Source organism: Phyllostomus hastatus, unplaced genomic scaffold, assembly GCF_019186645.2.
Source record: "Phyllostomus hastatus isolate PE091 unplaced genomic scaffold, TTU_PhHast_1.1 phas_contig_210, whole genome shotgun sequence".
Taxonomy (NCBI): Eukaryota; Metazoa; Chordata; class Mammalia; order Chiroptera; family Phyllostomidae; genus Phyllostomus; species Phyllostomus hastatus.
In genome coordinates, this window is record NW_025333737.1 from 22,680,291 (window position 1) to 22,693,691 (window position 13,401).

The following is a 13,401-nucleotide window of genomic DNA, read 5'->3' on the forward strand; positions in this document are numbered from 1 at the left end:
AGCTGGGATAATCTTCTCTCCTACTTGAACTGGAAATATGTTTCCAAGATATCACAAGTTTGAACTCTGAATACATTTTTCAAAGAAGCATAATATTTTTGTTAGTGAACCAGAATTGCATTTTGTATTTGCTCTGTCAAAAGCTCTGGTGTGTGTCTATGGGGTGGAGGGTGGGGGTGGAGGCAGCGGCAGCAGCTAACCGTGAGTGCCAGTAATTCCCTAACATATGAAGTTTAGGGATATAAATGTAATATAATCCACCTATAATTTTGAGATTGTCTGTACAGTTAGTTCTGAAACAATATGTTAAAATTAGAGATAGTCGAAGCACATACATGCATTTAAAAATATTAACAGTTGCTCAGTTCAGCAACTTAAAAAGGATAATCTTACAGCCTGTGTTTCCTATTCTGAATACTCCCACTATACAAAAATTTTGTGCAGGTTAGGAATTTATTAACATTCTAACACAGTATTTAGAACACAGTACATGCTATTACTGTTAAACTTTTAAAAAATAAAATAGCATCCATTTGTATTTGCAGAGTAAATATGCCCATAACTCTCTATCATGGGGAAGTACACAAAAATAAATGTAAGCATCGCAAACTTATTTACTCTCTGTCTACAGCTTTCTTTATTTCGGCCATTCTCTTCTCTAGGGCAGGACCAGTATAATCAAAGAACATTAATAACTCTCTGCTGCTCTCTAGTGGTAAACACACAATATATAGTTCACTACAGGGTTTTGCTTTTTAATACTCTTTCAAACAACAAAGTTGTAAGAAAACCAGTAAGAGAAAGTATATATCATGAGTGTAAATTCTTAGTCTGCTACTAATGACAGCTGATTAAGAGTCACTCAGCACACTGCCATCGATTTATTACTTTAATTACAAATATTTTTCATGGGGCTATAAAAGCACAAATCGATGCTTGTCTTAAAAGCAAACTCTTATCACTTGTTAGGTACTGTGATCTATTACTGCATTATATCAAGTGCAGTTTAAGAAATACCTTAGCTATATTGAACACGCACACACACACCCGCCTCAGCTTCCAAACTGAATACGAAACAATTTCAATGCTTACAAGAAAAATTTCAGTTTTGTTTGAATTTAAGTTTGGCATTTAAGCATGTTCTATTTGGTTAATAATTTAAATTCGATAGCCAAAAATTTATATCATTATAATATCAAAAACTTTGTGTATACTTACAATTCATGTATTTGGAAGATACCTTACTATCTCAACAAATCCAAAACAAAATCATTTCTATTATTTTGGAAGTTATTACTAAAACCAATATTTTTTCCTAACAAAGAAAAAATCTAGAATAGATAAACTGCTTGCTAAACAAGTGTCTGGGGTAGGAATGGGGGTAAAAGTAGTATATTTATTCAACTAAAACAAGTAGAATAAGAAAACAACATGAACAAAACTAATAAGAGAATCCTTTCTCATACTGTGCAGCTTGGTATTATATTAAGTTCTTTATATCCTGTATATTTCCAGAAAGTAGCGGAGGCAATATTCAATGAAAGACATACATAATCACATTAATAAAACAATCAAAACGGCAATTAAATCCAAGAGAAATGAGAATGCAAACAGTAATCAGTGTATTAACTAAATTGCTGGTATTGCACGTCAAATTTGGGTCTGAGCTACCTAGCAGCCAGAGGAAAAAGGAACTCATGCTTTATATATTTCTTACATGGAAGAGAAGAGTAAGACCTTCTATTGGGTTGGCCAAAAAGTTCATATGGCTTTTTTCTATAAAATAAAAGACATATTTTTCATTTTCACCAATAACTTTATTGATTTGCATATTTTATGTCTGCTATCTCCCGCGTGGTATAATGTTGATTGTTCTCAATTAATATCTCGGTTTGATCACCATCAACTTCAACTGGTATACCCAACCATGGAGGGTTGTCCAGCAAGAAATCTCCAGCATGAAACTTTGCAAACCACTTCTGACACACTTGATCAGTCACAGCACCTTCTCCACACACTGTATGTATCTTTTTTCATATGTTTCATTGTGTTTTTACCTTTCTTGAAATAATAAAGCATAATATGCCAAAAGTATTGCATATTTTCTTCCATCTTCTTCCATTAAAATGGCTACACAAAAATTTACCAGTTTTGGGAAGTTTTTTTTAAAATGCACTATGATATGACAGTGTCACAGCACAATCTAGCAAAATTGTTTCAAATGAAGTTAAAAACAACTAAGTGCTACTAGAGCCATCTTACAGAAAAAAACAAATGTACTTTTTGGCCAGCCTGATAATTCCTAAAAAAGGATATTTTCTAGTTTTAATTCTAAATCTAATTTCTCATGTGAACAACTAGTGATATAATTAGCAAACTCAAGAAGAATTACTCTAAATTCAGAAATGAGTGAATTTAATTTCTGAGTGTTTTTATTTTGTTTTCTGTTTAGGAGAAGCTAAACTAATACAGTTCAAGTTTAAGTGACCCAACTTAATCCATACTCAGGGAAGTGGATAGAGAACATGTCTCCAAATACAATTTCTCAACCAAAAATAGGATAAGAGTTGAACAGCTTATAACAATGAAAAAGATACAACCTTTAATTAGAGCCTGAAGTCTGTTATGTTCACATTTATTTCATACTTCTTAGGTTTAAGGTCTTTGAGGGTAAAAGTCTATTTTTCAATACCTTGGTATCTTTCACTGAGAAATGGTCACAGTGAACGGACATTGGGCTCATACTAAAAACACACTGATGAGCTAGAAAACAAACCTCGTCATTAGTGGTTTTGTTTTTTTGGTGAAGGGGTTTGTTTGTTTGTTTGTTTTTTCATTTTTACCTTACAACAGTCTCCGCCAGGAATAATTTCCTGAATATACACAAAGGGACCTTCATTCCGGTTAATTCCTCCTAGGATCTTCAGACCAAGGCCTGTTTCCTTGGTAACTGTAATCATCTGAAAGGCAGGATCCCTAAGATAAAGGAAATTAGCATTCACAGGTTAGCCTAGAGAGCCTACTTTTCTTTAAACCATGTTTTAAATCAAATTCTTAGATCTAGATAACTCAAAGTCCTCAGTACATATTAGCAACTACATTTTTAAAAGTGTCATGAAACAAAAGCAATCAGATGGATTTTCTTACCTGTATTTTTAATTTTCTTTATGAAACAACCAAACCATAAAAGAAATTACAGCAATAGTGCTTACTTCTTTGGAGAACAAAGAAAAATACTTTTAAGATATTACTGATATAAACTGAGATACATTTCAAAATGTTTTAGAAGTGACTAAAAAGATCTAGTTTTACTGATTTTTCAGACTACACTGAAGAATTCCAATATAAATATTTTCATGAGTTAGGTAAGTGACTTTAAAAGACAAGTGTATGGCCATTTAAAACAAAATAAATATCACCTCCCTTTGAGTTGCCAAAAAATATCCTTTTAATTGGGAAAGGTTATCTTCCTGGCACAAAGCACCTGCTCTAGCTGTAGTTTCTGCCAGACGTAAGAGCAATGCCATCAGAAAAGAAGAACTTGTCCAAAGAATTCTGTGAGCGCTATGCTCCCAAGTTAGGTTTTTGAACACTTTGGACAGAGCATTTACTTTTACTGGTTAATAAAGTTTGACATAAGGCTTAGGGCTGCCTAGTTATTTATTCTGTGCTGGGTATTGTGATAAATAATACATATATGTTACGCCATTCAATTTAGCATTTATAAAATTCCTAAGATCATTACCCTCCTTTTTGTAAAGGAAGGAAAACCTGGAAAAGCTAAGCTGGTGGCCTGTGGTTGCCAAACTGGAGGACGGCAACACGCACCAGTCCGTCTTACTCCAGAGGCAAAATGTGGCAGATCTGCTTCACTGGTGTGTTAAAGTCACTGGTGTGTTAAAGCCACTGTTGAACACAGGACTTCCAGCTCTCTTCAAACATATCAATGAACTGAAGCTATTAATAAAACAATTATTTACTTCATATTTTACAGACAATCATAGCTTTTAGAAAAAGCTTTCTTAATTTCTGCCATAGAAATTCCTACTATAGTTAAGTCCTCACTAAACATCACTGACAGGTTCTGGGACTTGAATGAAAACAACATATAACGAAGCCAATCTTACCATGGGTTAGTGGATATAAACAAGAGTTCCTACAGCATCTCATCAACGTCATAACAAAATGATGTTGAACAAAATGATGTTCTTTGAGGACCTGCTCTATATCTTTAAGAAAACTTGTACTCAAATTTAGATGATAAAAAAATGAAGAAAGAAATCATTTAGGGTTGCATTATATTGAATTCAGCTCTAGCGTCCGAAGGCCTATCTGTTTATAGCTTAAAAAGGAAAGGACTGAGTCCAGAAGGTTCTACTGCAATGGATTTCGGAGCCTTGACCATTTTTGATGGGATCTCAGGTTATAGGGGCATAAAGGAAGGAAGCTCATAAGGGGAAGTGATAAAGGAGAGAAATAAGGTATCTCATGAGGCACCTCCAGTCATTTCTAAATGTGCATTTCCTTTGATGGGAACCCACATAAGCTCTGGCATATACTATTGTCTCAGTAGAGGATCCTTCTTTTTCTAATCCCAACAGAGTATCTATTGTCAACACGGTATCGCTGGGAGGACCCTATTTTTAAATTCCCCTATTGTAAAGGATTTATATTACTTTTTTTGCTATTAAAGATAGTTCTGCTGCTCAACTTTAATTGTAATAAAAAAATTACAAGTTAAAACTAGGCAGAGCTAATGCTATTCACCTACTGGATTGACATAACTGTGGAACTTCGACAACACACTCTGATGACGAGGCTGGGGGGAAACAGGTTCTCTTGTACGCTGTTGGAAGAAGTACAAAATGCTATAACCTATACCGAAGATGCTCTGGCAAAGAATATGAAATGACTTGATGCTAGATTATTCATTTCAGCAAAAATTCAAATGTCCATCAATAAAGTACTGGCTGCATAAACTATGGTACATCCACATGCTAAAATACTATACAATTATAACAAGGTACAAGGAAGATCTGTATAATCTGATATGAAGTGATCATCAGGATATAATTTTAAGTTAAAAAAAAGGCAAGGTCAAAACAATATATATAATATGCTACCTTTTTGTGAATGGGGCCATCCTACATCATTTAGTGCAGACCAGAAGAATTAACCACAAAATCATAAGAAAGAATAAAAGCTTGCATTTCTAAGGCACTGGGGGCAGTTTGTTACTCAGCAAAATTAATATTATGTTATACTGAAATCATCAACATATTTTAGATATTCAAAAATTAGATCAATTTTTATAAAGAAATCTCAAAAAATAATTCCAAAAGAGAATGCAGAATTTGCCCTATACACTTATTTACATCGAGAGGTGATTTCTGATAAACTTCTCATTACTGCTATCCTAGACTATCATAGGTTGTTAGCTGCATAAAACTTTCACCGAATATTCATTAATATTGCACGTATTTCAAACTGTTACCGTCCAGAGCGCACTAAATTGGATTTAACGATTACTTTTCGAGTAGACCGGATGGCACTGTAGCAGATGTATTCTTATTCATGGTCTCACCACAGCAGTCTTGCATTTAACGGTCGTGTAAATGAAAATCTTGACGAAGAGTCTAAATTCTTCTTTTCCTAACACTGGGGAAGCAGAAAACAAATAATCATGTTTCCGAACAGTCAAATTTGCTTTAAAATTTGCATAAAAACATTACATATATTTACGTGTAGATGTTAGATAGATATATTTTCAACTATTTTAGGCTCTGTCATTTTAGTCATTGCTCATAGTTGTCTGAGGAATGGAAAGATAGTTCTGTAGATAAATAGATACAAGTATAGGAATATAACTATCTCATTATCAACATCTATACCTACATGAAATCAGCATTTTCTGACAGGAGTGAAGACTACAGGTAAGCTCTAGGTAACTACTAGAGCTTCTACCATGAGTGAGCTTAAAAAGCACATAATAATAAAAGATTGAGGGAGATGTCTCTTGTGAGCACAGGGCTAGGAAGTTCATAGTCAGAACGTCTGCAGAATAATTATACAACACACTGTTGGAGAAAACAGAAATTCCTGTTGTCTCCCCAACTACTTTGAGGGACTTCCTGCAGATCCTAGATTACTCTGACTCATAGTACTCCACGAACTTCTTCAATATTTTCCTACCAAAATAAAAAAAAGTTTTAATGACTCTTATAACTCCACTAGGAAAATTACAGAGAATAGTGATTGCATTTGATTAAAAAAAAATTTGAACAGAGATTCACCATGTCTGCATAAGAAATATGAATGTAATATACAAACTTAAAGCTAAAAACGATTTTAGGATTATGTAGCACAGCCCTGTTACTAAAGAAACCAGCAGCTAGAGTCAGGGAGATGTGCACTTTCCCCGGCCGTGGCTGCTTCCCAGCTAGAATCCAGGCCGGGGAACTGGAGCGTGGGCCCTGACATCAGATACACCTGGGCCCCAAATGGACCCGTGAGCTTTTCTGAGTCTGCTTTTCTGAGTCTGCTTCTTCATAAGTATAGTAGGCAACAGTGATGGTTCTACAAATGAATACACGTGTCAAAACTTACCAGACTGTTTCACTTTAAATAGGTGTTGCTTGTTATAAATCAATTATACCTTAATAAAGTTAAAATTTTTTAAAAAATCTTTCTGCTAAAAATGACAGTTTGACCTTGGCTTGTATCTTGTTATCCTTGAAAGAGCCTACTAATATGAGAGCAAAGGGTTTACAGAAAGGATAAATCACAATGCTAATGAATAAATGGAAGAATTAATTCCAGTATTTAATGTTAATTTCACCTGAAATCATTCTGTTTAAAAAGAAAGGACACTTTGAAATTCTCCTTGCCGCTGGCTCCGTATCTGAAAGCGCACTGCGGGGAGCCCAGTGACAGGATGCTGGTGCTGGTGTTCGGAGCCCTGCACACCCCTCACCAGGGCAACGTTTGCCGGCGAAGTTCAAAACCCCGCTGTCGCCAGGAATGATCAGCATGCTCTCTGCACTAGGAATCTTTTCACCAGAGAGTGTTATGACTGTCTGAGGACTCTGGCTGGTGAGGTTCCCATTGTGAGAGGAGACCACGATGAGAACCCGAATGACCCAGGACAGGAAGTTGTGGCTGTGAGGCGGTTCAAAACGGCTTTGCTCCATGAACACTGCGGTATTCCTTGGGGAGATACGGCCAGCGTAGCCCTGGTGCAGTGGCTGTTTGATGTGGACCTTCTTGTCTCAGAACACACACACTAATGTGAAGCATCTGAGCATGAAAATAAATTCTACATTACCCCAGGTTCTGCCAGTGAAGCGTGGAATGCCTTGGAAACAAACATTCCTTTACCTGTGTGGAGGGATACCCAGGCTTCTACAGTAGTCACTTATGCTCATTAGCTAGTTGGAGATGATGTGAAAGAATGAATCAGATACAAAAAAACAACTTAAAGCCACGCCTGTCTTGATTTTTCTGCTGATTTTTTTTCAATACACTGATTTGTTCAAAGTAAGTAATTAAACATTTAGAGCCACAAAATTGTATCACTTTTATAATATTTTGCAGTGAAGTATATTGTCTTCTGTTAATATAATGTCCTAAGCTTCTTGTAAACTATAAAAGAATTTATTTAGTTTAAGTATATGATTTCTAATATTTTTAAAAATGCCACCGCACAGGAAATGGTTACATGTTTAAAAATATTTATCCTTCTAAATACCCTCAAAGTTGATATTTGGAACTTTATTACAAAAGTAGTGCATGAGGAAAAATAATCTGGACTTTCTTGTATACATTTCTTCTTCTTTAGTAATAAACAGTTACCTTTCATTGAAAAAAGAAGAAGAAAGGAAGGAAGGAAGGAAGGAAGGAGAGACAGTGCATTGCATCAGGAAGAGCACTGTTCTGAAAGCTAAGACACCCGAGTTTGAGTTCCATTTCTGCTGCCAAGTAGCCCAGATTTTGTTGCCATTTCTTCATGTGCAGAATGAGAAGATCATTCATAAAATGACCTCTACAGGTTCTTTTTGGCTCAACAAAAATCTTATTGATAAATAAAAATCAAAGTTTTTACTGATAAAACTTTAAGTGGTGATGGACGGAGGCCTGACCTGGCGTGGTGGGAACACACAGGACAGTGTACAGATGATGTGTTGTGGAGTTGTGCACCTGAAACCTGTACAATTTTGTTAACCAGTGTCATCCCAATAAGTTAAATAAAAGAAAAAAGAGAGGAAAATCAAAGATTTTTTAAAAACCCTCTATTCTGGGTTTATTAAACAAGTCCCCCAGTTGTTCTTTCCCCCACAAGTGGAGTATTTTCTTTTTGAATTTCTTTTTAAAACCTCTGGTCTGGCCCATGAATGGAAGGGGGTAGCCTACAGTCAGGCCTTTTGGGAGGAACTTGAGGGGAGGATAAAAGAGTCCCCGTGTAGTGAAACTTTACATTATGGTCGGTTCATGAGAGGACGAGTGCATGAGGTGCTGCTACCCAACAGATAATCTGTGTGGATCCTGTGACGGACAAGTTAGAAATACATACCATTTAGAGACTCACTGAAACTAATATTAAAAATGTAAATATTGCTTGTATAAAGTTAGGCCTATAGATTCAGAATTATACTTGAAGTGACAAGAAATAAGTGTTTAGAAACTGGTAATGTGTACACTCTGTCACATCCGAGATTCTTCAAGATAGCATCAGCTATTTAGATAACCCTACAGTTTTTAAGAACATTGGCAAAAATCAGGAATAACTCCCTTTCCTGGTCTAGACTTTACTTGATTTTTAAAAAATGATTCTAAAGTCTCAAGAAATCGAATTATAAAAGATCAAAGGGCTCTGTTACTATCTCCTTCATTCTGTACCCACAGGGAATTTTCCAGCCACTAGTGCATTTTTTCCCGTTCAGGAATCCAAACAGTTCGGGAATGCTGCTCCTGTGTCCTGGGCTGGACACGTAGCATCTGCCTGTAACACACAGCCCAGTCCTGTGGGACACATCGGAGAGCTTCAAAGGAGCCCTAGACCTTTTGAAACATGAGATCTTCATCAGAGCAACAGCTCACTGTTCTTGGAAGTTTCCTTAGGCTACGTGACTCCCTTCTTCTCGCCACACTCACGCACTCACCCACCAGACACTCAGAACAATCATGTGCAGGCACTGGGCCACGTACTTGAGTTACTACGCTGAACAATCCAAGGCCCCTGCTTTTGCAGTATTTACATTCTTGTGTTGGAGAAGAACAATAAAAAAAGGAAAGTGAACTAACAATAAAAAACAGCAAAGTGAACTAACTTGCAGATACCAAAACATGATGCGATCAAATGTGACTGGACAGAGGAGTGCTAATTTAGACTGAGTAGTGGTGTTTCAGCCAGAGGAGAAACTGAGGGATAAAGCATTCCCAGCGGAGACAAGGTCTCAAGGCAGCAACGTGAATCTGGGGTGTCTACAGCACAGCCAGAAGCGTGGCTGGAGCGTGTGAATGCAGAGATGGATTGGAGGTAACCTTAGAGAGGCAGGCAGGGTCTAGATTAAGTGCGGTCTTAAGGGTCATGGAAAGGAGTTTGGATTTTTGCTTGATCTTATTTCATACAACCTGACTATTAGCAGAAGACCTGAATTTGCCTTTGGCCTTATTTCTTAGCTTTAACCTCTGCTATTCAGATGGGCTGACTGTGCATCAGCCTGCATTATGTCAGAATGCCCGTTGGTGACTTTGTTTGGGACATAATATGTATACTGGGCCAGTACAAAATAAAAATTCAAGGCTCCTGTTTAAAAAAAAACTATTTCAAGACAGTGACAGCAGAGCATCAAAGTACGAGGCCCAACTAAGTCAGGGGCCCTTTGAAAGTCGGGCCTGTGCAACTGCACAAGTCACACACCCATGGAGCTGGCCCTGGTCTCGACAGACATCACTTGAAAAAAACAAATGCCTTTTACTGATGAATCGTTTCTGGTTTCATTTCATCTTATCTATCAATCATGTAAACTTATCCAAAACCTTTAAAATGGAGTAGCCCCTGAAACATGTGACTTAAAGGAAGATGCCAGGAATAAGAAAGCAGGGTATCGAGACTCACTGAAGCAACTGTATGCTATTAGTGTGAACTAGTCTAATTGGAAAACAGTGATGATCCAGCCTAGTCTCAAGCAAATAAGAATTCACTTGTTGTTACTATCTATTCAGATGCATTACTCTTCCACTTTTAGGTACAAGGAAAATCTTGTAACATATAACTACCAAATAAACAGTTGTTTGTACTGCTAGATTCTTAGGTGTTTCACATTGCTAAATGAACTCAGCAACTTTATTAGACAGTTAAATACAGTTTAGTGACTAACACATTAAGATTTAAATTACAATTTCGATTATCCATTAAAAATGCCAAAAAGTAAATGCCAAATTTTAAAAATAACACATCTTGATAATCCTTTAAGGCTTCAGAAAGTCTGAAATCAGATAAGAAAACGTATGACTATCAAAATTTATTCTTTCTTTTCCACCTTCAGTGTTTCTCTTGCTCCGCAACCCCAAAATGATTTGTATGCAAAATAACAACCTATTGTACATACTATATAAATTAGACATGATCACAGATAACTAGGATTCATTACCTATGGCTGAAGAAGGACATTACAAGTTAAAGGCGCCAAATCTGAAACTGCAGTGAGGCCCCTGACATTTTAAGGCCCTAATCAACTCCTCTACCTGCAGAACAGGGCTGTGCTAGCCTGGCCCTGCCTGCTCCCACTCCCCTCAAGGCCGATTCCATTATCTAGCACTAGTTATCATAATGATTTATGCATCATCACAAGCGGACTCCGACTCACAAGAATTGCAGCCAACACCACTTTATCGCCATCAAGCTTACTGTACCTTGGAAAGGACGAGTTTCATTTGCAATTACAAAGCAAGATAAAATAATAGAATCCAAGACAAAGATACTATGACTGACATTTACATGCACTGCTACCTGTTGCTACATGAAAGGGTTGCCTGAGGAATGTTGGAGAGAACCTACTCTTGCTTCGGGTGACAGTAACATTTGCACGGGGTTATTTGAGTCCATGCTGTAAGAAATTTAAAATGTGACAGATCTTGTCCTGCAAGAGCTGACAATCTGGTATAAGAACTAAGGGAGAAAAGATGAAAAAGATTTTCAAACATTCACATAAAAAAGTACAAACAAATTTGTAGAATCAGAGAATTTTGAGATTTTTGTGCCAAAGTAGAAAAGACTCAGAAGGTGCTTGGATTTGACTGGCTTTGCCATTTTCTGGCCTTGAGACCACAAGTTAATCAATTACTCACTCAAGGTGACCATCATCACTCACCTGGACTACTGCAATTGCCTACTTCCACTTTTGCCCCTCCCTTCCCTTTAATCCAGTCTGCACAACATAAACAATAAAAATGTGAATCAGATCAGATCACTTGTACGCTTCAAATTCACCAACAGCTTCCTATTAATTTTAGAATAGAATGCAAACCTTTGGGTAGGGCGAACAAGCCTCTGTATAATTTGGCCCCTGTATACCCTCTTTGACCCCATTTCCTAACCACTGTCCTCCCTGCTCACTAGGTACTTAGCATTGGCCTCTTTTCTGTCCTCCTTTTGCCTTGCCTCTGGGGCCTTGCCTGACTTGGAATTGTCATTGTATAGGCTGCTCCTTATCATTCAGGCCTAGGCTCAAAGGTCACATCTTCAGTAAGACTTGACTTTACTACTCTTCCTCCTCATCATTTAAAATCACACTATTATCAAAGAGAGGCAACCGAGAACTCGAGCTGCCTCCGTTGCGAGACCCCACCCTGGGTGCTGCAGCCTGCACCTCGAGATCGAGATCGCACCAGCCTCCCTGGGAACGAGCCCCTCCACCACGACCACCAGCCACGCCAACCTCCGACCAATAGCCACCCAGGTGCCGAGTGAGATCAAAGAAGGCAGCGTGAGTGAGTTGCCTCAGGCAGCATGTTCCTCTCTCTCAAAATGAGCAGCATGAAGTGCCTCAAAAATAAAATTTTTAAGAGGAAAAATAATAAAATCGCACTATTATCCCATTGTCTTCATTGTGCAGATTATGTGAAATCCCCTTATTTATGTATCTCTCACTTGATTATCTCCTGAGTCATCAGAAGAAAGAACTCTCCATAACAGAAGTGAGCTTGTTGGACTTTTTCTATGCTGTAGCCTCCAGGAAGTTGAACAAGGTCTAGCCCACAGCGAGAGTGAAATTGCGCCGTGTATAATGCACACTCACGTGTCTATGCACATTATACACGGGATTAATATGCTCATAGTATATAATTATTATACCCACGTATAATGCTTATCCTTATTTTTCCGTCAAAAACTTAGGCAAAAAAAGCATGTAGACACGACAAAAAACGGTAATTGTTGAATGAGTCATTTCACTTCTCAGGCAGTTCTGCTCATCAGAAAGAAAGCCTACCATTTACTGTCTTTTTACTATGCTTTGGGCACTGTGAAAATCACTTTACACGGATAATCGCACTGTTATAATTCCCATTTTACAACTAAGGTCACAAATCTTAGGTGAAGTAACTGGCTGAAGGACACGAGGCCATAATAAACACCCAGGCATATATCCAGACCTAACGTCTGAACCTGAGCTCTTAACCGCTACTTTGTAGTTCCTTCCATTACAGCAAAATCAAGCTATGCTGTCTCCCTCGGGTTCTAGTTTGTCCCGTGGGGTAACAGAAGGCTATCACATCCCCCACACGTTTCTTTTCCAAGGTGAACACCCCCCACCCTTTCCTTCAATCCTTCCTTAAATGATCCTCATAGCCTGATCATTCTTCTCCCAACAAACTTCAGGTGAACAGCGTCTCTCCCGCTCCACAAGGTAATTACTGCGCCCCAGGTAATTTCACTGGGCAAGAAGTTAAGGGGCGTCGGAGCAGTGGAAGCCGATTCCCGGGGACTGAGAAAATGCACGGGAGTGTTCGAGTGGTTAGTCATCAAGGCAGGCTCTCTAAGACGGGTGATCCCTTGAGCCCAGGTCCGAAGGGGGCCGAGTACCCCAGGTAAAAGCACCGCGGGACAGCGGCCGCTGGGGGCCGCTACGAAGAGACAATGGCTGATGGAGGTTAGGAAGATCAGGGACGCTAACCCGAGTGATGTGCGGATGCGCGCGGTGGCACGTAAGACGTTTTCCTATAAGTGAGGTACTAGAGGGAAGCAAACTGGGTGCAACACTCATAAAGCAAAACGCGAACTTACCCGTAACCTGGCAACCCGGCCGCCGTAGCTCCAGTACAAGCACAGACTCCCGAGGAGCCTGGTAGCCTAGGTAGCAGCAGGCTCAACTCAGATATCGCGGGACAGGGTAGGCCTCG

General features: G+C 38.4%; 1 protein-coding gene and 1 pseudogene across 11 annotated transcripts in view; one reads left to right on the forward strand and one right to left on the reverse strand.

The window, feature by feature from the left end:
• The window catches only part of STXBP4 (syntaxin binding protein 4), a 139,579-nt gene that overhangs the window by 126,085 nt on the left and 93 nt on the right, over positions 1–13,401 (reverse strand). Inside the window, exons 1-4 of one of the 11 annotated variants that reach the window (XM_045835737.1) lie at positions 13,286–13,401; positions 5,585–5,658; positions 4,768–4,846; positions 2,844–2,976 (exon numbers count right to left, since the gene is read on the reverse strand). In XM_045835737.1, coding sequence (XP_045691693.1) covers positions 2,844–2,976; positions 4,768–4,846; positions 5,585–5,600 — 228 coding nt within the window. In that variant the 5' untranslated portion in view covers positions 5,601–5,658; positions 13,286–13,401. Of the gene's footprint in view, positions 1–2,843; positions 2,977–4,767; positions 4,847–5,494; positions 5,659–13,285 lie in introns of all 11 variants that reach the window. The other 10 variants (XM_045835745.1, XM_045835734.1, XM_045835740.1 and 7 more) reach the window with 10 other exon arrangements.
• Positions 6,935–7,441, forward strand: LOC123816676 (annotated as a pseudogene).